A 24,031-nucleotide genomic window follows, 5' to 3' on the forward strand; every position below is an offset into this window, starting at 1 on the left:
TTGCTCCAGAGAGCGCCCGTGGGTCCAGAGACTGAGGGTAGGCGGGCTCCGATAGCGCCGCCTCCTGGGAGACAACCGCATTAGGTGCCCTGAGTTCAAGGCCCGACCCTTAAAGAGCGGGTACCGGTGCCGCCGCCGCCGGTGCCGCCCAGAACGGCCGTCCTACCGGGCGGTCTCCCGCAGCCAGTCGGGAGGGGCGTGGCTCGGACGTGCGCCCGCCCCGGAAGTGACACCCTGCCACGCTGGCGGTGCGGAAGTGGAGATGGCGGAGCTTTACGTTAAGCCGGGTGAGCGGGGCAGCGGGCTGGGGGCGCTGAGTCTCCCATTGCCCGGGCCGGGGGCGGTGACGGCGTGGGGTGCGGGCCCTCCGGCTCCCCTGGGCTCGCTTTACACTCGCCCTCCCCCCTGCAGGCAACAAGGAGCGCGGCTGGAACGACCCGCCGCAGTTCTCCTATGGGCTGCAGACCCAGGCCGGCGGACCCAAGCGCACCCCGCTAACCAAGAGGGTCGCCGCTCCCCAGGATGGAGCCCCCAGAGGTGCGTGGGGGCCCAGGGCGCAGAGGCCGGCCGAGAATGGGCGGTGCCGGGGATAAGCTTGTCCCGCGGTGAGGAGAGGTTGGAGCCCCAGGAAGGGCCTCGGGGCAGGCCCTTTTCTGAGCCCCTTCTCTACTGCCCAGGTCAATAAATGGTACGTTGGTTTCAAATACTCTCTTTATGCTTTCATCCAAGGTGATCTCATCAGACCTATGGTTTTGATGTAGTTTTTACTCTCACATTATTTTCAAATTTTATTTCCTACCCTGATCTCTTCCCAGAACTCCATAGTGATATATCCATTTGTCTGTTCTACATCTTCACCTGGCTATATAATAAGCATCTCAGACTTGACTTGTTATTCATTATCATCTACTGAGCACCAACTGTGAGTCAGGCATTGAAGAAGACAAAAAGGTTTCTGCTTTCATGGAGTCCACACTATAGCTTTGGAAATACACAAATGAATAGTGGCAAGGGCTCTGAAGAGAAATAAAAGTGATGTGAGAGTGACCAGGTAACTAAGGTGTCTGAGGGGCTGACACTTCAGCTGAAATCTGAATGATGACTAAGAGCTATCTACCCAACGATCAGGTGCCAGAGCATTCCAGGCATTGGAAACAGCTAGTCACGCAGGGGTGGGCAAACTTTTTGACCCGAGGGCCACAATGGGTTCTTAAACTGGACCGGAGGGCCGGAACAAAAGCATGGATGGAGTGTTTGTGTGAACTAATATAAATTCAAAGTAAACATCGTTACATAAAAGGGTACGGTCTTTTTTTTTTTTTTTTTAGTTTTATTCATTTCAAACAGGCCGCATCCTGCCCGCGGGCCATAGTTTGTCCACGGCTGAGCTGGAGAACACATTTGGCAAACTCGGAGACTGGCTAGAGCACAGTGGGTAGGGATAGAGAAAAGCAGGCAGGGGCCAGGTCATAGTTGGCTTTGTAAGCCAGGATAAGGAGTTTGTATTTTAATCTGTGTAAAGTTGGAAGCCACTGAAAAGTGTAAAATAGAAGAGGGCTGCCTTTTCCCCTGAGCAGTTCCCATGCCAATAGGTGGGGGTGTGGCCCTGAGGAAGAGGCTCAGATTCAGCTGTTTCAGCACCCCTCTGTTTCCACACTGTAACACTGGAGAGGAATGAGGTAAGCTAGGATTTCTTAACCTTGGCACTATTGACATTTGGGGCCATATAATTCTTTGTGGTGAGGGACTGTCCTTTTGCAGCATCCCTGGCCTCTACCCCCTAAATGCCAGCAGCACCCATCTAGTTGGGACAGCTAATGGCATCTTCAGACATTTACCCTGGAGGCAAAATCTTCCCAGACTGAGAAGCACTGACTAATTTATATTTTAAAAAATATCACTCTATCTGTTGTGTGGAAGATTTTAGGGAAGAAGTGGAAAATTTAGAGACTATTATGGTAACATAGGCAAGATTTAATAATGGGCAAGGATGGGAGTACTAGAGGTGGTCGGAACTAGATGGATATGGGATGTGTTGGAGAAAGTCAGTAGGAGTGAGTAGGTGAGGGAAAGAAGAATCAATGTAACTGAATTTTTGCTTGAGGAGTTGGCTGGTATTGTTCACTGACTAGAGAATAGTGGTTTGGGGGGCGTGGGAAGGGAAAGCAAGTTTTCTGTCTTGGCCATGTTCAGTTTGGGCTGCTGTTTTCCGGGAGAGGTATAGGCCAGAATTACAGAAATGAGTCACCATGATATGGATCAGATTTGATGTCATGGATTTGACTAAGTTACCTAGGGAAAGTGTGTGGATAGAGGCCTAAAGAGGATCTAAGAGCCCTAAGGCTCTGTAGCATTTCAAGATTGAGTAGAGAAGGAATTAGCAAAGGAGATTGAGAAACAGCCTAAGAAGAAAAGTAAAATTTATTCTGGGAGAGAGTAAAATCTTTTTTGTGTGATTTTAATTATTTTAGAGAGGAAGGGAGAGGGATATACACAGAAAAACATCAATTTGTTGTCTCCTGCATACCCCCTACAGGGATCAAGCCCACAACCTGGGCAAGTGCCCTCTTGGTTCATTGCTGGATGCTCAACCACTGAGCCAGGCCAGAGAGTAAAATCTTAACTGTGATGAATGCTGCTGAGAGATCAAGTAAGAGAAAAGGGACTGCTAGTTTTGATGTACATAGTGATGACTGATGACCCTAAGAGCAGTATGTGGAGTGATGAGAGCAGAGACCCTGCTGGGATGGGATGAGGTGAGAATGTGAGAAGAGCGAGAAGTAACTATAGCCCACTCATTCAAGAAATTCTGCTTGGCCCTAGCCGGTTTGGCTCAGTGGATAGTGCGCCAGCCTGTGGACTAAAGGGTCCCAGGTTTGATTCCAGCCAAGGGCACATGCCTGGGTTGTGGGCTCGATCCCCACAGCGGGGAGCATGCAGGAGGTGGCCAGTCGGTGATTCTCTCTCATCATTGATGTTTCTATCTATCACTTTCCCTTCCTCTCTGAAATCAATAAAAACATTTTTTTTTTTTTAAATTCTGCTTGAAGCAGAGATGAGAAAGGGCGTGGGTACCTGAAGATGGAATTTGAGGTAAGGGAGGGTTTTTAAGGTAGTATACTTTGGTGTGTTTTGTGTGCAGATGGGATGGTTCAGTTGAGAGGGAGAACTAATGGTGCAGGAGAAAGGGGATAATTGCAGAAGGCGAGAGAGGCTGGGTGCAGAGTTCAGCTAGAGAGATGGCCTCTGATAGGAGCAGACACCTTTCATCTTTTGAAAGAGGAAGAAAGTGGCCACTAATGTGGTTGAGTTAGAACTGGTAGTGAGAATATGAGAGTTCCTGTTGAATGACTACTTTCTCAGTGAAATATGAGGCAGCATCATAAGTAGAGAGACAGCAGGGAAAGGTAAAGAAGGGGGCAGGCCGAAACCGGTTTGGCTCAGTGGATAGAGCATCGGCCTGCTGATTGAAGGGTCCCGGGTTCGATTCCGGTCAAGGGCATGTACCTTGGTTGCGGGCACATCCCCAGTAGGAGATGTGCAGGAGGCAGCTGATCGATGTTTCTCTCTCATCGATGTTTCTAACTCTCTATCCCTCTCCCTTCCTCTCTGTAAAAAAATCAATAAAATATATATAAAAAAAAAAACAAAAAGAAGGGGGCAGGGTAGAAAGTTTAGAGGAGGTAAGATGTGAAAATAGTTGTTCCAAAGAGTGGGAAAATGAGCAAAGTATAGGATTTCCAAGCAGCATTGGATACCTTTTGAAATCTGTAGCTGTGGATTTATTTATTTAAAATTTTTTTTAAAATATATTTTTGTTTCAGAAAGTGAGAGGGAGAGATAGAAACATCGATGAGAGAGAATCATTGATTGGCTTCCTTCTGAACGCCCCCCACTTGGGATTGAGCCAGCAACCCAGGCATATGCCCTTGACTGGATAAGAACTCAGGACCCTTCAGTCCATAGGCCAACGCTTTATCCATTGAGACAACCAGCCAGGGCTGTAGTCATGGATTTAAAGTGGTAACTCCTCAGCATGGTTTTATTTTTCCTCCCAACAAGTGTAGGCAAGTTGTGTTTACCAGGAAAATGGGACAGTTAAGTGAGGTAAGAGTGTTTATAAGGCAGTGATTTTAATGTCTGGTTAAATCTGAGTAGCTGAGCTGGAAGGGTAGAAGGGGTGATCAGATTTTAGAGATGGTTCAGTGCTGTTGGGAACACAGCAGAGGGGAATGAGGCCAAGGTAGGGTGGAAAAAATGATCACTGAAGGTGAGGAGGTCAAGAAACCGAGGCCAAATTATTCAGTCCCCACCTCAGAGATTTCTCCTGACCACCCCCTCCTCCCCATGGGACCTCCACCCCCTTCATGTGGATGTTGATGCCTAAGACTAAATTCTTGGTCTTTCTCCTCTAGTCTTTTTCTGTAGTGGTTCCACCATCCCATTACTCAAGTCAGAAACCAGGTCATCTTTGACTCCTCTCCCTCACCCCCAATCCACCAAGTCCTGTTGTGTTTCCCTCCTAAGTAAATCGGACCACTCCATTTATCCTCATCTCTAGTCTTTCACACGAGTCCATGCCAGCTTCTTCTCTTTCCAGGACCACTACTCCATTAACCTCCCAATTGGTGTCCCCGCCTCCATTCTTAACCTATTCTCATCAATTTTTCAGAGCATACAGAATTAACATCTTGACTTTTCCTGCCTCTTGGGCACTGCCCTTACCTCTATCTAGTACTTGTTTCCTTTAACTTTTCATGGCTGCATCTATCTCATCCATTAGTTCTTAACTTTGTGAGTGCTTTTTGCTACACACTAATCTAGCAGTTGTATCTATATTCTTTTTGTAAAATATATTTTTATTTATTTCAGAAAGGGAGAGGGAGAGATAGAAACATCAGTGATGATAGAGAATAATTGATCAGCTGCCTCTTGCATACGCCCTACTGGGGATTGAGCCCTCAAACCTGGAGACTGTTCAGTCACAGGCTGATGCTCTATCCACTAACCGGCTAGGGCCTGTATCTATAGTCTTAATCATCACTGAAACTTTGTAAAGTCAGTGCTATTATGGTAATATCCCCATTTTATAGACGAGGAACCCAAGCTCAGAGGTTAAAAGTAACTTGCCAAATGTCACATTGTGGGTGGGCTGGAATAAAATTAGGTGCCCTTCTAGGTAGGTCCCTGTATTCCTCTTATTCACTTGATCCATTTTTTTTGTAGCATGCAACATAATTTGGTGATTTTTCTTGTCCCCCCTTCCCCCCACTTCCTCTAGAATTTAAACTCTCTGATATCAGGAACCTAATATGCCTGGTTTACTACTCTCGCTGGTGCCTCACACATTGTCTGGCACATAGTAGGGACTTCATAAATATGTATTTTTCAGTGAATGAGTTGTCTCAAGAGAGCTGAGCTTCTTACAAACTATTTCAGCAGCTATGCCTGTGTTTGTTTGATCCTGCTTTACCTTTTCAGTCCCTACCTCAGAGACTTCTCCTGGGCCCTCCCCAATGGGGCCTCCACCTTCTTCAAGTACAGCTTCTAGGCCCCCAGCTGTGGGGAGTTGTCCCGCCTCCACTGTGGATCCCATAGATTTTCCAGTCATTGAGTGTGAGACTCTGTTGGAAGATGTGCTGAGACCTTTGGAACAGGCATTGGATGATTGTCGTGGCCACACAAAGGTAAACCCTGGCACTCTGGTGGGATGATGGGGAGGGTTCCTATTGACAGCCAGATGCAGGTATGGCTCCCAAAGGTAGACCCTGTGGTCCTATGGGCAGTGGCTCTTAACCCGTTCAAGTTATGGACTCCTTTGGAATCTAAGGCCTTCCCAGAAAAATAAACACAGGGTTTCAGGAGGGTTCAAGGCACTTCTCGAGACCAGTCAGAAGAGGCTTGTGGGTATGAAAGTTGAATTTAACTCCCATTAGTGATCAACAGCCCGATTATGATACCTCTAGGCCATTCAGAGCAGGCCTTGCTAATTTTGTGTTCAGGGAGGGAGGGAAACCCTCTTTTTCTGTCTATAGTGTTTAAGTTCTCTGGAGACAAGGGATTTGAGGAATCTTAAAGGAAAGTAGCATAATAATTTTCACCTGTTTGGTTCTTAGTTTCCTTATTTGTAAAGTAGCACTATAAAATGAGTTTTTGAGCGTCTAAGAAAGCTTAAAATTCTCACCTTACATGCATTTATCTTGAAAATAGATCTATAAGTTTCATCAAATTCTTAGTGGGCCTCTAATCTTTGGGTAAAGAACCAGAACGCTAAGATTAAGTGTAAAGTTCCTGGGCCAGAGAAAGCAGGTGCTTCCTATGTGGTGCTAGGTTTCCTTTGCCCCTGTTGTGGCAGCACTGACTTGCAGGGCTTTCTGTCTCTCAGAAGCAGGTATGTGATGACATCAGCCGACGCCTGGCTCTGCTGCAAGAACAGTGGGCTGGAGGGAAGCTGTCAACGCCTGTAAAGAAGAGGATGGCTCTGCTGGTGCAAGGTATCGGTTCCTTATCCTGCCGTAGTTGGCTAAGCTGGAATAGGTAGTGAGATTTTGAGGGGAGGAGTGGGAGCTGTCTGTTGCCCCAGACTGCTTGCTCAGCCTCTTTCTCTCTCTCCTCAGAGCTTTCAAGCCATCAGTGGGATGCAGCAGATGACATCCACCGCTCGCTCATGGTTGACCATGTGACTGAAGTCAGTCAGTGGATGGTGGGAGTTAAAAGATTAATTGCAGAAAAGAGGAGTCTGTCTTCAGAGGAGGCAGCTAATGAAGAGAGAGCTGCAGCCACATCTGAGAACCAGACCGTACCAGAACAGGATCCATAATCCTATGGGTCCCCAGACTCACCTCACACCATCTCCTATGCCTTGGCATGGGAGGCCTTGTCTCCCTTGGCTCCCTCTTAGCACTTGGGAGACTGTCTGCCCTGTTGGGTTCCTTGGCCTGACCCACCTCTGGGGGAAGAGGTCCCATCTAGACCACAGGGTGGTCACTTGTCTTCTCTAACATATGTTTCAATAAAAACATCTCAATGTGGCCCCTGGTTAGGAGATAAACCCTTCTTATGCCAAACTGGTCACTTCTGGCTCGCTCTGCACCCTGCAAACTTCTGTTCTTCCTCCATTCATCATGAATGGCCTTACTAGGCATGACCAGATTACTGTCTTGACACTTTTTCCCAAATCAGAACTAAATGCATATCCCTTGCTGGGCTGAGTAACCCTATCTTTGTATGATTTCATTTCAGCATGAGAAGAGAGGTTCAAATAGCATGGGGGGAATTTTCCCTCAAGAAAAGATTGCCTTGTTTGCACTGTATCACTCTTGAGTATGCAAGAGATTAGAATCAGATATTAGAACATAGCTAAATACATTGGAGGAGAAAAAGACCACATTCCTGAAATATGGGATCATGACTTTTCTTGGGAGAGGGGATATAATTATGACTCTATATGACTTAGAAATTAGCTGCTGCCTCAGTTTGGGCCTCAATGTGGGTTCTAAGGTCTATTTTTCGAAGACGAGTCAGGTTGAGGGGGCCTGTGAGAAGGTCTAGAGCAGGCTTTCAGTGCTGGAATAAGGAGATTGGAATTGGTATTTATAACTGGGAGGCAGAAGAGGCATGGGGAGAGATCAGAGGTGGCTAAAAGGTTAGAGCAGTGCCTCTTTTTTCCTGGTTTGGTATGGACGGAGGGAGGAGTAATGGGAGAGGCCTGATTTTAGGAAGGCTGCAACAGCCCTTGGCAGGGGTCAGGCTAGCGCTGTTTATGATTTGATAGCTTCTGTAGCTTGCCCCCATAGCCTGCCACAGGCTCTAATTGCTTCTGGAAGTGGGCTCAATCTGAATTGGGAAGTAACTGGACCTCTATTCCTAACCAGGTCTGCTGGGGCCCTCAGCTGTGTGGCTGGGATGGGAGGATTAGCATTGAGAACACTGGAGCCAAGGCATTTCTTTGAATATTTTACTAAGCAGTGAGACAGTGACATACTCCATTCTCCCAATCCTCGCCTCAGCCTGAGAGTGGGAGGCTGGGGGTTGAGAGGAGTGCCTATAAACCGAACAGAAAGTAGAGTTAAGGGCTTGGCAAGGCGCCCACTCCTTATCCTTGGTCTAGCTGCCTCAGAACTAAGGGAGGCCCAGAGCCAAGCGCTCCCAGATTAGATGAGGCCAGCTGGTCTTTGGATACCCCAGGAAGAGGTGGTGGCAGCGGCAGCATGAGGGATTCCTGTAACTCCACACACAGGTCATCTGCACTGGATTAGATGTCCATTTCAAATTGTGCGTCATCTGGAGAGAGAAAAGGCAGGAGGACTGGTTGCTGGGCTGAGGGTCTACACCAGGGGTCCTCAAACTTTTTAAACGGGGGGCCAGTTCACTGTCCCTCAGACCGTTGGAGGGCCGGACTATAGTTTAAAAAACTATGAACAAATTCCTATGCACACTGCACATATCTTGTTTTGAAGTAAAAAAACAAAACGGGAACAAATACAATATTTGTATTTGCATGTGGCCCGCGGGCCGCAGTTTGAGGACCCCTGGTCTACACACTCAGCTTTAGTGCAGAAACCACTCAGACTTGAACCCCCACTCTAAACCAGGGTATTTGGACTCAGGCATTTCTTAATTTTAAGTCAGTTCCTGCTTTCCTTACCGGGTATCTCTTCCTCTGTCTCCTTCTGTTCCTTCAGCTCCTCCAGCTTGGAGGATGGGGCTGTTGGAGGAGTTGTGACCCCGGGAATCTGAGGGAGGCAGCAGGGGGGTGTCCGGGCAATGGGTGAGTTCTTGCACTCCAGCAGGAACTTTCTGTCGTAGATGATCCTGGTGCCTGTCAAGGGGTAGGGGCTACGTAAGAGGCAGGAGCTTGGGTACAGAGCTGTCTGGGGCCCCGGAAAGGCCTTTTGGGGACCTTGGGGGTCACATTTCCTTGTGTTTTAAAGGGCTACAGCTCTGCAGTCCAGCCAGGATCTCAGGTGATTAGCATTCACAGCACTTAAAGATTTCCAGTCCTAACCAGGATATGGCTAAGCAAGTGGGCCATCCCAGCTGGCCCAGGCAGGAGCTTTTGGTTTAGGGCAGTGGTCGGCAAGCTCATTAGTCAGCAGAGCCAAATATCAACAGTACAACGATTGAAATCTCTTTTGAGAGCCAAATTTTTTAAACTTAAACTATATAGGTAGGTACATTGTTATTAACTTAATTAGGCTACTCCTAAGGCTTAGGAAGAGCCACACTCAAGGGGCCAAAGAGCCGCAGTTTGCCGACCACGGGTTTAGGGGAGCTTCAGGTCTTGGCTCTAGGTGGAGAACCAAATTTGGAGCTCAGGTACTTCGGGCTGCTCTTCTCTGGCTCTGCAACTTCATTGCTGTTTCACACGGTGGGGCCTAGACTTTCAGCCTTAGTTGGATCAGGAAACCAAATAACAGATGTGAAGGCGGCTCACCCAGTGTCACCTGGACTGATATCCTGCGGGGAGGAGCTGTGTTCCGAGTGAAACGGGGACATACTGTTCTTATCCTGACCCCTCCCAAGTCCTATCAGGCTCAGCCCAGCCTAGAGGAAATTGGCACCTAATCTTGTCCTCAAAGGGCCCTGCCCTTGTTCTCAGCCCTCCCCTCAGCCTCCACGTGGCAGGAAGCCCTGGGTGGGAAGCCCAGCAGCTCATAATCCCAGGCTGCTTGTCCAATCAAACAGCCGCCAGCCAGCCAGCCACAGATAAACCGAAGCCCATGCCCCTAACTGACGGCCCGATCTAGCAACTTTGCAAAACCTGGTGATTCCTGCTGAAGCCACCCTCAGTTGGGGCTTCGGCCTCCCAGGTGGCAAAGTCGGGAGAGGCGGGTAAGCAAAGCGCCCAGAACCCAGGCCAGTGAGGATTTCAGCCCGAGTCACCCGGAAACTAGGCTTGGGCTCCACCCGCCCTCCTCCACCTTCCCCAAGCCACAACCATGAGAGGGGCCTGCGCACGAGTGCAAGTCCGCACCGCCCCCACCCTTGCCCCCACCCCTGCCCTCCACAGCACACACGCGCTGTCCAGCCCGCTCCCTGAGGACCCCAGCCCGGCCTGCTGACCTCCCGGGGTAGTGGCGTATAGCGTGCCCCCCGGCGTGGTGCTGTAGCAGTCGGGCAGCCGGTCTCTGCCCCCGGGAATCGGGCAGCTCGTGAACGTGGACATAGCGAGCGAGATGAGCAGGAAGGCAAGCGGCTGAAGACGCGGAACGCAGCAGTCTGAGGCGGACTCTGCCGACCACGTGCGGCCGCAGCCACAACATTCGGTCGACGTCACGCCCGGGGCGGGCCACCGGCCGTCACTCAACGTGAGGTTCCGCCCTCGAGGGAGCAAGCCCGTGGCTCAGTAAAAGTTGGAAGGAGTTCTTTTTTGGCCCAGCATTGATTGGCAAGCCACCCTCTGAGTCCTGCAATCGCTCAGTTATTTACTAGTCACTGTTTACAGCTGGGCGCTGGGGACAAGTGAGGCACACCTTACTGCCATATATTAATTCACCCATTCCTTTTAAACAGTTTAAGACAGTAAATCACATTTTACAGGAGAGGAAACTAAAATCCTGAGATTAAGTCACTGGTTCAAAGTCACATATCTTCTAGGAGCCCCAGGAAGCTGGGATGCAGACCTGACTGTATCTGATTCCAGTGCCTGTGCCTTTCAGCGCAGCTGAGTACTGCCTGCCATTAATCAATTACAGTACAGGGTGAAAAGTGCCTTGAAGGCCTGGTACACAGCTTGAAGTGGGGAGGGCAGGCATGGAGGGTGGGTTTTCTGGAAGGAGTGATACCTGGAAGGATGAATAAAGGTTGGGGGATAGGAGAGGCCTGCTCTTTGATCTGTCAGCCACAGCTAACCTAACCTGAGGAAACTAAGGAAGGGCAGGGGGCGAGTGACGAGTGCTTGTTCCTTCACTCTCTGGAAAGGAAGGCCAGAGAGTCAGGCCTTAGAAGGTTTTTTGATGCACAGTGATATAAAAGGAGGAAGGAGAGGTGGTGGGAGAATAAGTCTAGTACCTATATACACTAAAAATCACTTCATCCAGTTGTTTTCTGGCTTCTTTAAAATCAGTGTACCTCCACACCCCCTACCCTCCAAATAAAGTACAGACCAACTGACTTCATGCATTTATCAATATTACTTCAGCTCTGGCTTCGTAAGATTTCCCCTTGGCTCTGATTCCTTCACTCATTAATTAAAAAAAGAAAGACTATTTTACAAGTCAGAGCTTCTCAAACTTTAGTGCACATAAATAACTGGAGAGCTTGTTAAAATGAGAATTCTGGCCCTATCTGGTGTGGCTCAATAGGTAGAGCGTAGGCCTGTGGACCGAAGGGTCCCTGGTTTGATTCCGGCCAAGGGCACATGCCTGGGTGGGCGCTTGATCGCCAGGAGGGGGCGTGCAGGAGACAGCCAATCAATGATTCTCTCTCATCATTGATGTTTCTATCTCTCTCTCTCCCTCTCTCTCTCTAAAATCAATATATTTTTTTAAAAAAAGAGAATTCTGAAAAAGGTCTGGGGTGGGACTTGAAATTCTGGGTTTTTAATAAGATCCTGGGTGATGCAGACCCTTGGTTCAGCAGGTCCTTAGAATCACACTTCAGGGATCAAGGATCTATATATTTTATGTTCTAAAGATGTTTTTAAACCTCTTACAAAGTAGTGTATACTTAAATAAAGTGTCTTAGCAGTGCTGGAGGGTAAAGCGTGGGAGCAGATTACGAGGAGCCATTTCTGACAACTAAGCTTTTAAGCAAGTAAGTAGTCTGGTGGGGGGAAGGGGGATGGGATGGAGAACAGTGGGACTGAAGGTGAAGACTCCAGTCTAGTGAAATGGGGTAGGCAAAAGGGCAGTAACTGTGAGGATTGAGAGAAGTGGAAGGGATCCAGATAAACAGAGGAGGAATGATAAGGTGATTGATTAAGGGTAGGGTAAGGGGGAGGGAGATAAATGAGGATAAATCTCCCAATCTCCTGACTTGAGATCTTTGTAGCTAGTAATACCACTTAATATAACAGAGAACACAAGGGAAAGGTCTTATCTTATATTGGGGATGTCTGATGTGCATGGAATGGAGAAGCAGAGCAAGGAACTAGATACACTGGTCTGAAGTTCAGAGAACTTTGAGCCAATGATGCAGATTTGAGTGGAGTGAAATCCTAGAGCAAGGGGTAAGATATCATTTGGTGAGAAGATAAACGAAAGAGGCCTGGGCACATCAACATGTGAAGGAAGAGGATTCACCAAAAGAAGCTGAGAAAGATCAGCCAGAGGAGGAGAACTAGGAGAGAAGTGTAAGTGGCTTCCAAGAAGGATTAGTGTGGAAATGAGGTCTCCCTTCTGTTAATCCATACTACAAAATAGCAGCAGCAGGTACTACTATTATAAGACTGCTGGTAGCTTACTTTTCTTCAGACACTGTGTGCTGTAAGGGCTAGGGAACTAGAGAATAGGTAGTGGCTTTAGAGAAAGCCAGATCATCATCTATGCAATATGGATCAATACTGATTACCTATTAGAGTATGGGAACTTTAAAAAAACAAACACCTATACCCATGCCCCAAACCCAGAGATTGGCCTAAACCTACAAGGAAATATCAGGTCTCTGCCACCAGACAAATTACAGTTGACCCTTGAACTGTGCAGATTTTTTTCAATATACAGTCTGCCCTCCATATCCCCAGGTTTTGAATCCACAGGGCTAAACAGTATGCATTATTCGATGCCATTTTACATAAAGGACTTAAGCATCTCAAATTTTGGTATCCAAAGGGAGTCCTGGAACCAATCTTCTGTTCATACACCAAGGGACAATACCATCAAGATAAAACGGGAGTTGAAAAGTAATCAGAAAACAGGTTTGCAATTGGATCATTAGATTCTTGATTTGTTTTCAAAATTAGGTCTTGAATCCCAGGCTCCTGCCCTTTTTTGGTAGTGGTCTTAACACACTTAAGTTGTGGATAATTAAAACCATCTTTTTCTCACCCATTTCCTAACAGGAGTTTGAAGGTAAAGGAACCTGCTTGTTGACAAATGGTGACAAATCTTTGAGAATGAATAGAAAATGCAGCATTATCAGAGCCCCTCACCCCAGGGCAGGGTCCACTGGAAGACGTCACAACCAGCCACACTTCTTGGTAGAAGACATCTAGGGCTAGTTAGAGAACAAGGTGTTCAGAAGCTGTTTTCCTACAGACTTGTTTGCCTCTTCCTGGGATCACAATGTGGTCCAAAGGTCTTACTTAAACAGTGGGACAGAACCATGTAAACAAAACGCGCCTCTCTGTTTGGCTTGAAACTATATGACCAGCCTTTCTCCTCTACAAGCTACCTCAAGCATACGATGACCCCCTCATATACTAATTTTGAGGTCTGAAGGAGGATTTGACCAGAATCTATAAGAACAGATAGAAGCTGTAGTTCCAAGTCCTGAGATTTCTTACCTCTGGTTAGGAGAGGGCACGATTGGCTGTCCAACTCTCTTCTTCACTCTGGTTAGCTGAGGTGGTGGGATTTCCCCTTTGAGAGCAGGGACTGAAGGAAGCAGACTGGCCTATAAAAGGGCAAGTCAGCACACTGTAGCCACAACAGGTTTATAGGGTCTTAAAACATCAGCAATTTTATTTTATTTTTACATTGGATTTTTTTTTTTTTTTACATTGAACACTACTCAAATAAGTGGGTCCAGAAACCTTGATCATATCATTTTATTCCTTGAAAGAGGTGTTATTCTCATAGGGTTTGATCTATGTCTCAGCAGGATGTTTCTTAATGACTTGAGGGCTCACTATTGATGTGCAAGGTTTTCTTCTTCCTCCACTAAAATCTCAAAATCAATAATGGACTCCACAACAGCAGGCTTTTATTCCATGTGAGAATCAATGGTAGGAGCTCTCAAACTTTAGCAATGTAAACACTTTACTGGCTTCCAATATTCTGGAATATACCATATATTCTCATTCACAGGAAAAGGGAGAGAATCTGTATTAGAACTAGGAGACTATTGGGTTCAATATATTCAATTTCATTTTCAGATGAGGAAAGTGAAACCCAGAAATAAGAAATGATTTGCCTAAGGTCATATAGCTTCAAGTGGCAGAAATGGAAATAATTTAGGCTTCTGACTCTGGTTCCACTGTACCCAGGCTGCCTCCCCCAAAATCCCTTGTATATTTTGTATCATGGTATCTCCCCTACCAGGTAAGTATCCCCCTTGTATATTTTGAAAGTAATTAAGTCCTTACCTGAGCTAGGTTTAATCCAAGGTTCAGGTTGGTAAAATAGCAGTGAAGTAATACCAGGAAGAGGCAAGACAGAGGAAGAAGAGGTTATAGCAGGCAAAATGGGATGGGGAGTAGGCTACTGGGATCCAAATGGTCAGAAAGAAGGCAGTGCTGGTAAGAGGCAGGGAGGAGGATAAATAACTACTACTAACTATACAGCTTCTATTTCTTCCTCATTCTTCTAGGGGGTTTCTCATAATTGCCTCTCTTTCTCATGGGTTCCAGTTCCTGAGCTGAGATATAATTTTTCATTTCTGTTGTTCTCAAGGTGCAGAAGATAGGGTAAAGGGCTCTTCCAGATAATTCAAATGCATTATAGATAGTTAAGATAGAACAAAACTCACCTTTTTGTCCCAAATAATAATTTACTTAATATCATCTCTCACTGGTATATGTTTCATCAAGAGTCATTTCATTCATTTCACTAATAATAGGTGATTTTTTTGTTATTGATAAATGGAAACAGCAGAATATGTAGGTGATCAAAGGGGTCTTTTACCCTCTTTAAGGTAAGGGGGTCTCTTGAGAACACGATGTAGTTTTCAAGCATGACAAAAGGCAAAATCTTCCAATACCAGTGATATATATGCTCCAAATCCACTCAAATTAGAAAATAAGGCATGAGCTTAAGGAAGTTCTCATATGTAAGATGATATGGAAGACAAAGAAGCAGGTATGTCCCACACAGAATAAACATGCTGTGTCTCATCTAGTGGTGGCTCTAGGAGCCAGGCAGAGAAGATTAAGAATAACTGTTGGTATAACAGTAGAAAAGTGCTGCTTGCATGGTTCTACCCCTAATGACTATTTTTCTGTGCATCCTTTTTTTTCTTTTTTTGGTTGATTTTTGTTGTTGTTATTTTTTGTCTGTGCATCCTTCTTTGCCTTGATATGAGCTTTGGCTTCTCTATCAGCCTCAAACATTTTCTTGCTTGCTTGCTTGATTTAGTTATAATTCTCACCCGAGGATATTTTCCCCATTGATATTGTTTTTCATTTTTAGAGAGGGTGGAAGGGATGGGAGAGACAGAGAGAAATATCGATGTGAGAGAGACATATCACACATTGATTGGTTGCTTCCCACACAAGCCCTGACCAGAGCCCGGGATCAACTCTACAATCAAGATACATGTCCTTGACCAGAATTGAACCAAGGACCCTTCAGGCCTCAGGCCAATGCTCCAATAACTGAGCCAAAACAGCTAGGGCAATGGTTCTTTTTTTTGAGAGAGAGAGAGGATAGGAGAGAGAGTGAGAGAGAAACACTGATTTGTTCTTTCACTTATGTGTGCATTCATTGGTTGCTTCTTGTATGTGCCCTGACTGGGGATAGAACCCACAACCTTGGCATATTGGGATGATGCTCTAACCGAGCTATGCAACTCAGATCCTACTGCATCAGATTCTCGGCTTAGCCTATGGTTTGGCCAAAGCAGTAAATCCCAGTATTCCTACGATTAGCTTGTTAAACATATTGGCTCTTCATACTTGGGACTAATTCTGAAACTAAGCCCAGAATTAGTCACATATTTATAAGCATTACTCAGCTGATTCAACAATACAACAGAATTATAGGAGCCATCTCTGACCCCTTCTATGTCCCAACCCAAACAAAACTTAAAAGACATAAAACCAAAATATTTAGATTAAAAAGTCAGGATGCACAAAAGGAGCCTGAAGTTGATAGTTGGGTGTAGTTTGTTCAGTATCATCTGATTGAAATCCTATTGTTCTTCATGACATAGTCATGATCCATAAAGAGCTAAAACCTGTCAATGACCTATCAATCTGCTAATGTCTGATAAGAAACATTGCAGGGGCTTGAAACTTTTTCACTTATAAAATGATATGGAAGAGAAAGAACAAGGAATGTTTAATATAGAATAAGTAGATAACTAGTCTTAAAAGAGCGTTTTTCAAGGCAGTTTGAGAATGGACTCTAAAGTGTAAAATGTGAGAGGCCTCTTACAAATATAGTACTAACAACCTGGTTTAATATGACTGTGGATTGGGTGGTACCTGCATGACTACTGAAAGGATCACACCCCACTTCTAAACACTGTTCATCTTTTTATTGAATATTCTGGTAAATATTTCACATTAATACAGGCTACATTAAGTAGAGCCACTATATGACAAGAAATTTACTCAACTTTTTCCTTTTAAGTATGTAAACAACTGTACATGTATTTACCACCCTAAAAGGTAATCATCTAATTCTCTTCTTCATAAAAGTAGCATTCAGTATGTTTAGCCAAAGCACTAAGTTCAAAAATGGCTAAACTAACCACAGAACATAATCAGGTGGATAGGAAATCACTTTGTTCTTATACAATGGACAATCAAATTTCCATTGCTAAAGCCTCAGAGAAAATTTCTTAGTTAGGCACATTAAAAAAAAAAAAATCCCCGGGGTTCTTCCAAGATCATAGGTTTCTCAAACAAGGCTAAAGAATAAGACCTTCTAACTTAGTTGACATATTTGAGATGCATGTTTCCAATATGAGGTGCCCACGTGCCAGGCCAAATCTGAAAAGGGGGAGGAAAAATTGGAATTTCTAATTAGGAATCTTTAGACATTTACAAAATGAATATATAAATGCAATGGCAATTCTGTTTCTGCCTAGGAAGAATACATACACATGAAAAAAAATGCTGAGTAGCATCATCTTGATATTGAAAAACTTAATTCAGAGCAAGGTAATCAGATGTCATGACTTTTGACATTTAGAACTTGTACTACCCAAAGAATGACATGAAAAATCTGAAAAAATAAAAGACTATTAAGTCAATTTTACCTGCTGGGCATCAGTGCATTCAGTTGAATTTTGAATAACTTTTATCATGGGATTCCAAGCAGGATCTGGGTTATGAAGTCCATTAAATAGAGGACCTCCTGGAACATCAGCAAGCTGAGGATGTGAGGGTATTATGGTGCCTCCATACATGGAAATTGGCAGACCCTAAAACAGCAGAATGAAAGGTTTAACCATCAAGTAATTATAAAAATGATTCCATAATACCAATCTCTTTAGTTTTCCTTCATTCAAAGAACTCCAGAGGATACTGTAAGTTCAGCACGATACAGTGTTGAGAAACCAAAAGTGGTTATCTGCATCATCAACACTTTTCAACAAGAAGAGAAAAAAACAACTAAATCCACTATCAAATCATTAGGAAATTTCCTATATTTGATGAACACATATAATACCTCAATTTTACCATATTTTAGTTTCACTAATAAGCTTGTACTAAGAAGTAAGGTGGAACTCTCTATGACTGCTTGCAGCCATAACCTGGCTTTATGGCAGCCAGAAAGCTCTCAGAGCAGACAAAAGGGCACTAGGAAGCTGGCAGCCAGCTTTTTGAGGGGGAGAGGCTGCCCTAAAGCTGTGGCAGCAAAATCCAATTTCTCAGACTTTCTGGGAAGATGGGGGCATCTTCAGGATAGTTTGAGGACAAACTACTGGAGACAACACAATCCACTCTTGAAATTGGATAAAGGATCTGGCAAAGTCATGGAAACAAACTAGTTCCACCAAAAGGGATAATTATTTCAATACAAATATTCCTTAACATGTGACTACATTGGCTGGCAAAGAATTAAACAAGTTACAATGATATTTGTCAACTCACTTTAGAAAAATCCACAAAACTGCTTGCCATAGGCTGATGAAAAATGTTAGAGGGGGCTACCATTCCAGAATCATCTCTTTCCATTGGCTGATGCTGGGAGAATGTGCTTGGGTCTGATAATTGTTGATGCATTGGATGGTTCCCTATCACAGACTGTGACCAACCTGATAAGCCTTCTGGAAAGAAGAATTGAAAACAGGGTTTGATATTTATTTGGGTAAAATAATGAACATTACCACTTGATATTTTTTCATACTAATTTTACCAAAATGATTCTCCTGAAGATCTCAGGGTATGTTCATAATAACCTCTTCAAATAAAAAAAAAAAAAACCCAGTTCCTGGAAAACTGGGTGAAGTCCTTTGAGTACCCAAACAGTCTACCTTGTCCAAAAGATTAGGTGCTTTGAGAAAGAACTCAAATGATTGTCCCATTTTACATGGAAAAACTTGAGAAAGAAAGGAAATACACTTTGAATCTTTTACTTCTAATCAATTCTCTATTTGTTATTTTATACAGATCACATATTATTATTATATATTACATATCCTATATAATAAAACCCTCATATGCAAATCGACTGAACAGTGGAACGACCAGTTGCTATGATGCACACTGACCACTAGGGGGCAAACGCTGACCGCAGGAGTGCTGCTCAGCCAGAAGCTGGCTCACTGCAGTGCTAAGAACCCCTCGGGGCATGTCCGACTGCCTCCCAAGAGGGCACAGGCCAGGCTGAGGGACCCCCCCACCTCCAGTGCACCAATGTTGTGCATTGGGCCTCTAGTATTATATAAAATATAACATAACATTCCAGACCCTGAGACTGGGTTGAATTCTTCAAAAGTATAAACACCACTACTGATTGTTAAGTGTTGAAAATATATATATTTTTAATTTTACTTTTAAGGAACTAAGTTTTAATGGCAAAATCCCACAATTTTCTTGAGATATCCCTCCAGACAGAGGGCAAGGTAACTGTACCTGACATGGCATTGACACCAAATGACCAGATTCCACTGTGTCCAACAGGAGCGACAAAACTGGTCCCCACAGGGGCTTGTGCGACAGACCCTCCTTGCCGAATCCGGGCTAGTCTCTCTGTTCCAATGGGGGGAGGTATCTTTCGATCCTGACTGGCATTGCCTCCTTTTGGTTGGCCCAATGCTGGTGGGGCAGAAGTGGCTGAAAGAGGTGAAGATGATCCCGAAGAAACAGATGGAATAGGAGAGTCACCTGGTGGCAAAATATTTCTCTATTGTTTTATTACATATAAAAACTAATGATAAGAATATGAGAAACCTTGTTGGAAAGATCTATTCCAAAACAAAGGTTCTGTAAAGAAAAATTCATAATTTTATAAGATCATTCAAATGAGAATATATAAGTTCTATAAACAATACCCTACACTACCTTCTGCCTATAGGAAGTATAAACAAATAGTCTAAAAAAAATTCCCAGATTTAACTGAGCAAGGTTAGGAAAGAAGGCTGTATTTATTCTTATTCTAGTTCTAAATTATCTTATCAAAATATATATTGTCATATTTTAAATTAACTTAAATGTGGCAATGTTTGCACAGTACCTAGCATACTGTCTGGAAAACAGCTGGTGGCCCTCTATACTTATTAGTTGTTTTTATTTATTTTTCCCTTTCTACAGTCCTTTTCTTTTCAATAAGGAAGAAAAGTTAAATATTAGCAAAGCATCAAAGGATTCAACTCATGGCTTTGTTTCTTAATGGGGCTGTCAGGTAATACGGGAAGTATTCCTCATCAAAAGGGCCAATACTCACTGTCTACCTCATGATGCTCATTAAAAAAATAAAAAATTAAAAAATCCCGTTCAAGCACTGTTAGAATTTCATCTATTCAAAATATTGAAATAAATAAGTCAGAATAGAGGTATACTTTTACTTATAAATTGCAATAATGCCTAAAGTGTAATATATAAATAAATAAATGAGGAATCATACCACACTGACCAAATACATAAATTCAACTTCTTTTCAGACTTAAGAAATTATTTCACAATACTGTCCCCAAACGGTCCTTTTATAAAATTACTTTAACTACCTCTTTTCTTGATCCAAGTCCCAGTGTAAACATTTCTGGCTTGGAAGAAGAGCTTGACTCTTCTCAAGTTTCCTATCCTACAAATGACTGACGATTTTTGACATGACTACAGTACAAACCTTAGGTATTTGCATACTATTTAGAATACTAAAGTTAAAATATAGGGCTCCCTGAAACAAATGGTTTAATAACTTATTCAAGACTTTTTGGGAAGAGTTCCTCCAGGATCCCTACATGAGTTTGAGGCGCTTGTCCAAGGATGGGGAGAAAAATGTTGTCTGTTGAAACTAGGAGTCCCAACAGGAGCTGGCCCTTGCAGGAAAACGCGTGTTCCTGGTATGCCGGAAAAACTTGTCAGAGGAGCAGAAGAGGAAGATGGGGAGCTGCCTGATGGGTCAATGGATGGTAACCCTGAAATAAAACAGGCCCAAGACATCCAAATTAGCCAAGGCTTTAAAATGGAAAATTCAAGGTTCAATTAATTCCTTTTTAAAAAGGAGAAAGCATGTAGTTAATTTCATAGATCATAGCAAAAATAACCCATTTACTATGTGCTGTATGGCCCAAACCAATTTTTTTCTTGCATTCCAGAAGGATATCACTAAACAGCACTAGACATAGAAAAGTGATGCCAATGTTTAAGAATGGCCGTTACCAGCTAGATCAGTTTTCACTGGAGGGGACATGAAATGAGTGTATGTTGTGACTAAGTGGTACCCATCAATAACTTCTGCTTTTGGGGAAAATCTCAAAGCGCAGCTGTGCATCTATACTGTAGTCATTTTTTATGGAAGATGAATAACAAAACCTACTAATGTTTCATTCCTAACAGGGAGGAAAAGCATACTATTAAAGATAATTCCAGTATGCCATCTGATAAATAAAAACCAGTTACAAATTATATGAAAGTTTTTATCTAGGTTGTATAAGTTTAAATTAACAGTCTTCTCAAATTCCATTTCTTTCTCTGGAGAAGGTATTTGGGAAAGGGGACAAGGGTATGGAAAAGGATTATAGGTGCTCATTTCAGGAAAAAGTAGTTAATATCAACAAAAAACTGTCAAAATTTCTTTCAAGCTGGTATTATTTATATTTAAAGTATATAATTCAGAGGTTTGTCTTTAAATTTTTTTTAAAAAATATATATTTTATTGATTTTTTACAGAGAGAAAGGGAGAGGGACAGAGAGTTAGAAACATCGATGAGAGAGAAACATCGATCAGCTGCCTCCTGCACACCCCCTACTGGGGATGTGCCCGCAACCAAGGTACATGCCCTTGACCGGAATAGAACCTAGGACCCTTCAGTCTGCAGGCTGACGCTCTACCCACTGAGCCAAACTGGTTAGGGCGAGAGGTTTGTCTTTAAATTCTATAATTCACAGGATTGTGCAACCACCACAATCAATTTTAAAACAATTTTGCCTACCCTAAAAGAAACTCTGCATACATTACCTGTCAATCTCCATTGTCCTTTACCACATATCCCCACCTCTAAGTAGCCACTAATAAACTTTCTGTCTCTATAGATTGCCTGCCTAGTCTAGAAATTTCATATAATTGGAATCATACAACATGTGTTTTTTGTGACTGGCTTCTTTCACTTAGCATACTGTTTTTAACGTTCATCCATGTTGTAGCATAAATCAGTACTTCCTTTCTTTTCTTTTCTTTTTTTAATCCTCATCTGAGGATATTTTTTCCATTGCTTTTCAGAGAGTGGAAGGAAGAGAGGGCAAGGGAGGAAGGGGGAGAGAAAGAGAGGAAGAAACAATGATGTGAGAGAGGACACACTGACTGGTTACCTCCCACAGGTGCCCCAACTGATGCTCTAACTACTGAGAAACATCAGCCAGGGCAGTACTTCCTTTCTCTCTATTATATCTATCTGATTATATAGAAACTAGAGGCCCGGTGCATGGATTTGTGCACTGGTGGGGTCCCTTGGCCTGGCCTGTGCCTTCTCGCAATCTGGGACCCCTCGGGGGATGTTGGAGAGCCAGTTTCGGCTGGATCCCCGCAGGCCAGGCTGAGGACCCCACCGGTGCGTGAATTTGTGCACTAGGCCAGTTTTGGCTTGATTCCCGCAGGCCAGGCTGAGGGACCCCACCAGTACATAAATCCATGCACCGGGCCGCTAGTATGCATATAAGATTTTTGGCTAATCTCTTCTTGCCCTCCGCCCTTCCCTCTGAGATTCATCAGTCTGTTCCATGTTTCCATGCCTGTCCACTGTGCATTTGCCTCCTGATGGTCATTGCGCATCATAACTACTGGATGGTTGGGTGGTCACTTAGGCTGCGCCCTCTCACAGTTCGGGAGCTCTCGGGGGATGTCTGACTGCTGGCTTAGGCCTGTTCCAGCAGTCAGACATCCTTAGCACTGCCATGGAGGCGGGAGAGGCTCCCGCCACCGTCGCTATGCTAGCCAGCCATGAGCCTGGCTCCCCACAGGGGGAGTGCACTGACCATCAGGGGGCAGCTCCTGCACTGAGTGTCTGTCCCCTGGTGGTCAGTGTGCATCATAGTGACTGGTCGTTCCGTCATTTGGTTGACTTGCATATTAGCCTTTTATCATATAGGATTATGATTATATCATATATCATATATATATCATATTATATCATATATATATCATATATATATATATATATATATATATATATATATGATAATAAAAATAGTATCTCATTATATAGACACTAGAGGCCCGATGCACAACATTCTCCCAGCTGCCGGCATTGGCTTCCTTCTGGCACCCAGGACCTGGGCTTCCCTCCGGCCACTGTCAGGCACTGGGAACTGGGCTTTCCTCGTAACCCTGGCTTTGTGTGGAAGGTTGTCCAGTCTAATTAGCATATTATGCTTTTATTACTATAGATACTATACCACATTTCGTTTCTCCACTTATCATTAGAGGGGCAGTGGGTTGTTTCCACTTTTTGGCTATTATCAATAATGCTGTTACGAACATTTATGTACCAGTTTTTGCGCAGACATTTGTCTTCTCTTAGGTATACCTAGGAGTAGAATTACTAGAACATATGGTAACTGTTTAATTTTTGAGGAAATGTCAAACTTTTTCCAGTGGCTGTACCATTTTAAATTTCCACCAGCAGTGTTTGAGGTTTCAAATTTTTCATATCCTTTCTCATCTTCCTAAATATTTTTATTTGTAAACTAGGAGAGTAAATTATCCATAGAGAAGAGCACCAGTAAAAGAAATAGTACAGGCAATTAAGAAATGTTGACCCCAGGATTAATGCTTGTTTTTTATTATTATTTTAATTAGCAATAAGTTATTTTGATATTATGGATCTGAATAATTCAGGTCCCAAAACCAAACTAAATAGATGATTTCCTTTACTCCCCCCCCCCCCCCCGCCCCGAGACATTCATAATCTGTACATTTTCTGGGATGTAATATGTGAAGTCTAAAGGACTCAAACACTGGAAAATTAGAACTCTGAAGTCCAACTCTGGCTAAGGTACTATATAAATTCACGTATTAGTGGCAGTCAAGTCAAGAATTAATAATGCCTTCTATCACAGCCTGAGCATTGGCAATGAATTCTTTTATTCTGGGGCCTTTGAGAACCTCAGTTTCCCCAAAATGAAATGTTAAAATAGATATCTATTTATAAAAAAGAAAAAAAAATCCTAAGATAATATTTTGGACCATAGATGGTCTCATGTAAGGTTGTATTTCTATTTGAAAGAAGATACAACAGCTACATTTTCCTAAAAAAACAAGTAAATGAAACATATCAGATATGAAAGCTAAGGCTCTACCATATCCATAAACTCACAAATTTTAAACAACATAGATCAATTCATAATTAGCAAAAAGGAAGGATAGTGTATGGGACAGTTTTCCAACTGGAGTAAAAATGTTTAGTGGCAGTAATACTTACCCCTATTATATGTCTGCCACAGTTACTAATTGGTTTTTCAGAATAGTGCAGATTGGAGTGAAATTTGGCTTTTAGAATCCAGAAAATAGATTCTGGTTTTCCAAATATCTCCAAGCCAACA

The 24,031-nt window shown here is 43.6% G+C and overlaps 3 protein-coding genes across 9 annotated transcripts in view; 1 reads left to right on the forward strand and 2 right to left on the reverse strand.

Annotated features, from left to right (window-relative positions):
- Positions 1 to 126: 126 nt before the first annotated feature.
- Positions 127 to 7,056, forward strand: SRA1 (steroid receptor RNA activator 1). Its single transcript, XM_036312637.1, has 5 exons — positions 127 to 287; positions 412 to 537; positions 5,482 to 5,687; positions 6,386 to 6,494; positions 6,618 to 7,056. The coding sequence occupies exons 1-5, from the start codon at positions 263 to 265 to the stop codon at positions 6,818 to 6,820; spliced, it is 669 nt and encodes a 222-aa protein (XP_036168530.1). The 5' UTR covers positions 127 to 262; the 3' UTR covers positions 6,821 to 7,056.
- An 887-nt stretch (positions 7,057 to 7,943) lies between these two features.
- On the reverse strand, positions 7,944 to 10,201 carry EIF4EBP3 (eukaryotic translation initiation factor 4E binding protein 3). The gene is made up of 3 exons (XM_036312638.1): positions 10,066 to 10,201; positions 8,648 to 8,821; positions 7,944 to 8,283 (listed from the first exon to the last, which is right to left on the reverse strand). Exons 1-3 carry the CDS (start codon positions 10,166 to 10,168, stop codon positions 8,255 to 8,257), a joined length of 306 nt encoding a protein of 101 aa, XP_036168531.1. The 5' UTR covers positions 10,169 to 10,201; the 3' UTR covers positions 7,944 to 8,254.
- A 137-nt stretch (positions 10,202 to 10,338) lies between these two features.
- LOC118657918 (ankyrin repeat and KH domain-containing protein 1) overlaps positions 10,339 to 24,031 on the reverse strand; it is a 129,534-nt gene continuing 115,841 nt past the window's right edge. For 2 of the 7 annotated variants that reach the window (XM_036312631.1, XM_036312627.1), the window contains 5 exons: positions 20,233 to 20,409; positions 18,908 to 19,159; positions 17,924 to 18,099; positions 17,086 to 17,250; positions 16,341 to 16,816 (listed from right to left, as the gene is read on the reverse strand). In XM_036312631.1, coding sequence (XP_036168524.1) covers positions 16,757 to 16,816; positions 17,086 to 17,250; positions 17,924 to 18,099; positions 18,908 to 19,159; positions 20,233 to 20,409 — 830 coding nt within the window. In that variant the 3' untranslated portion in view covers positions 16,341 to 16,756. Of the gene's footprint in view, positions 10,455 to 11,400; positions 13,159 to 13,447; positions 13,558 to 16,340; positions 16,817 to 17,085; positions 17,251 to 17,923; positions 18,100 to 18,907; positions 19,160 to 20,232; positions 20,410 to 24,031 lie in introns of those variants that run through there. The other 5 variants (XM_036312626.1, XM_036312630.1, XM_036312628.1 and 2 more) reach the window with 5 other exon arrangements.

This window comes from Myotis myotis, unplaced genomic scaffold (genome assembly GCF_014108235.1).
Source record: "Myotis myotis isolate mMyoMyo1 unplaced genomic scaffold, mMyoMyo1.p scaffold_m19_p_6, whole genome shotgun sequence".
NCBI classification, from domain to species: domain Eukaryota; kingdom Metazoa; phylum Chordata; class Mammalia; order Chiroptera; family Vespertilionidae; genus Myotis; species Myotis myotis.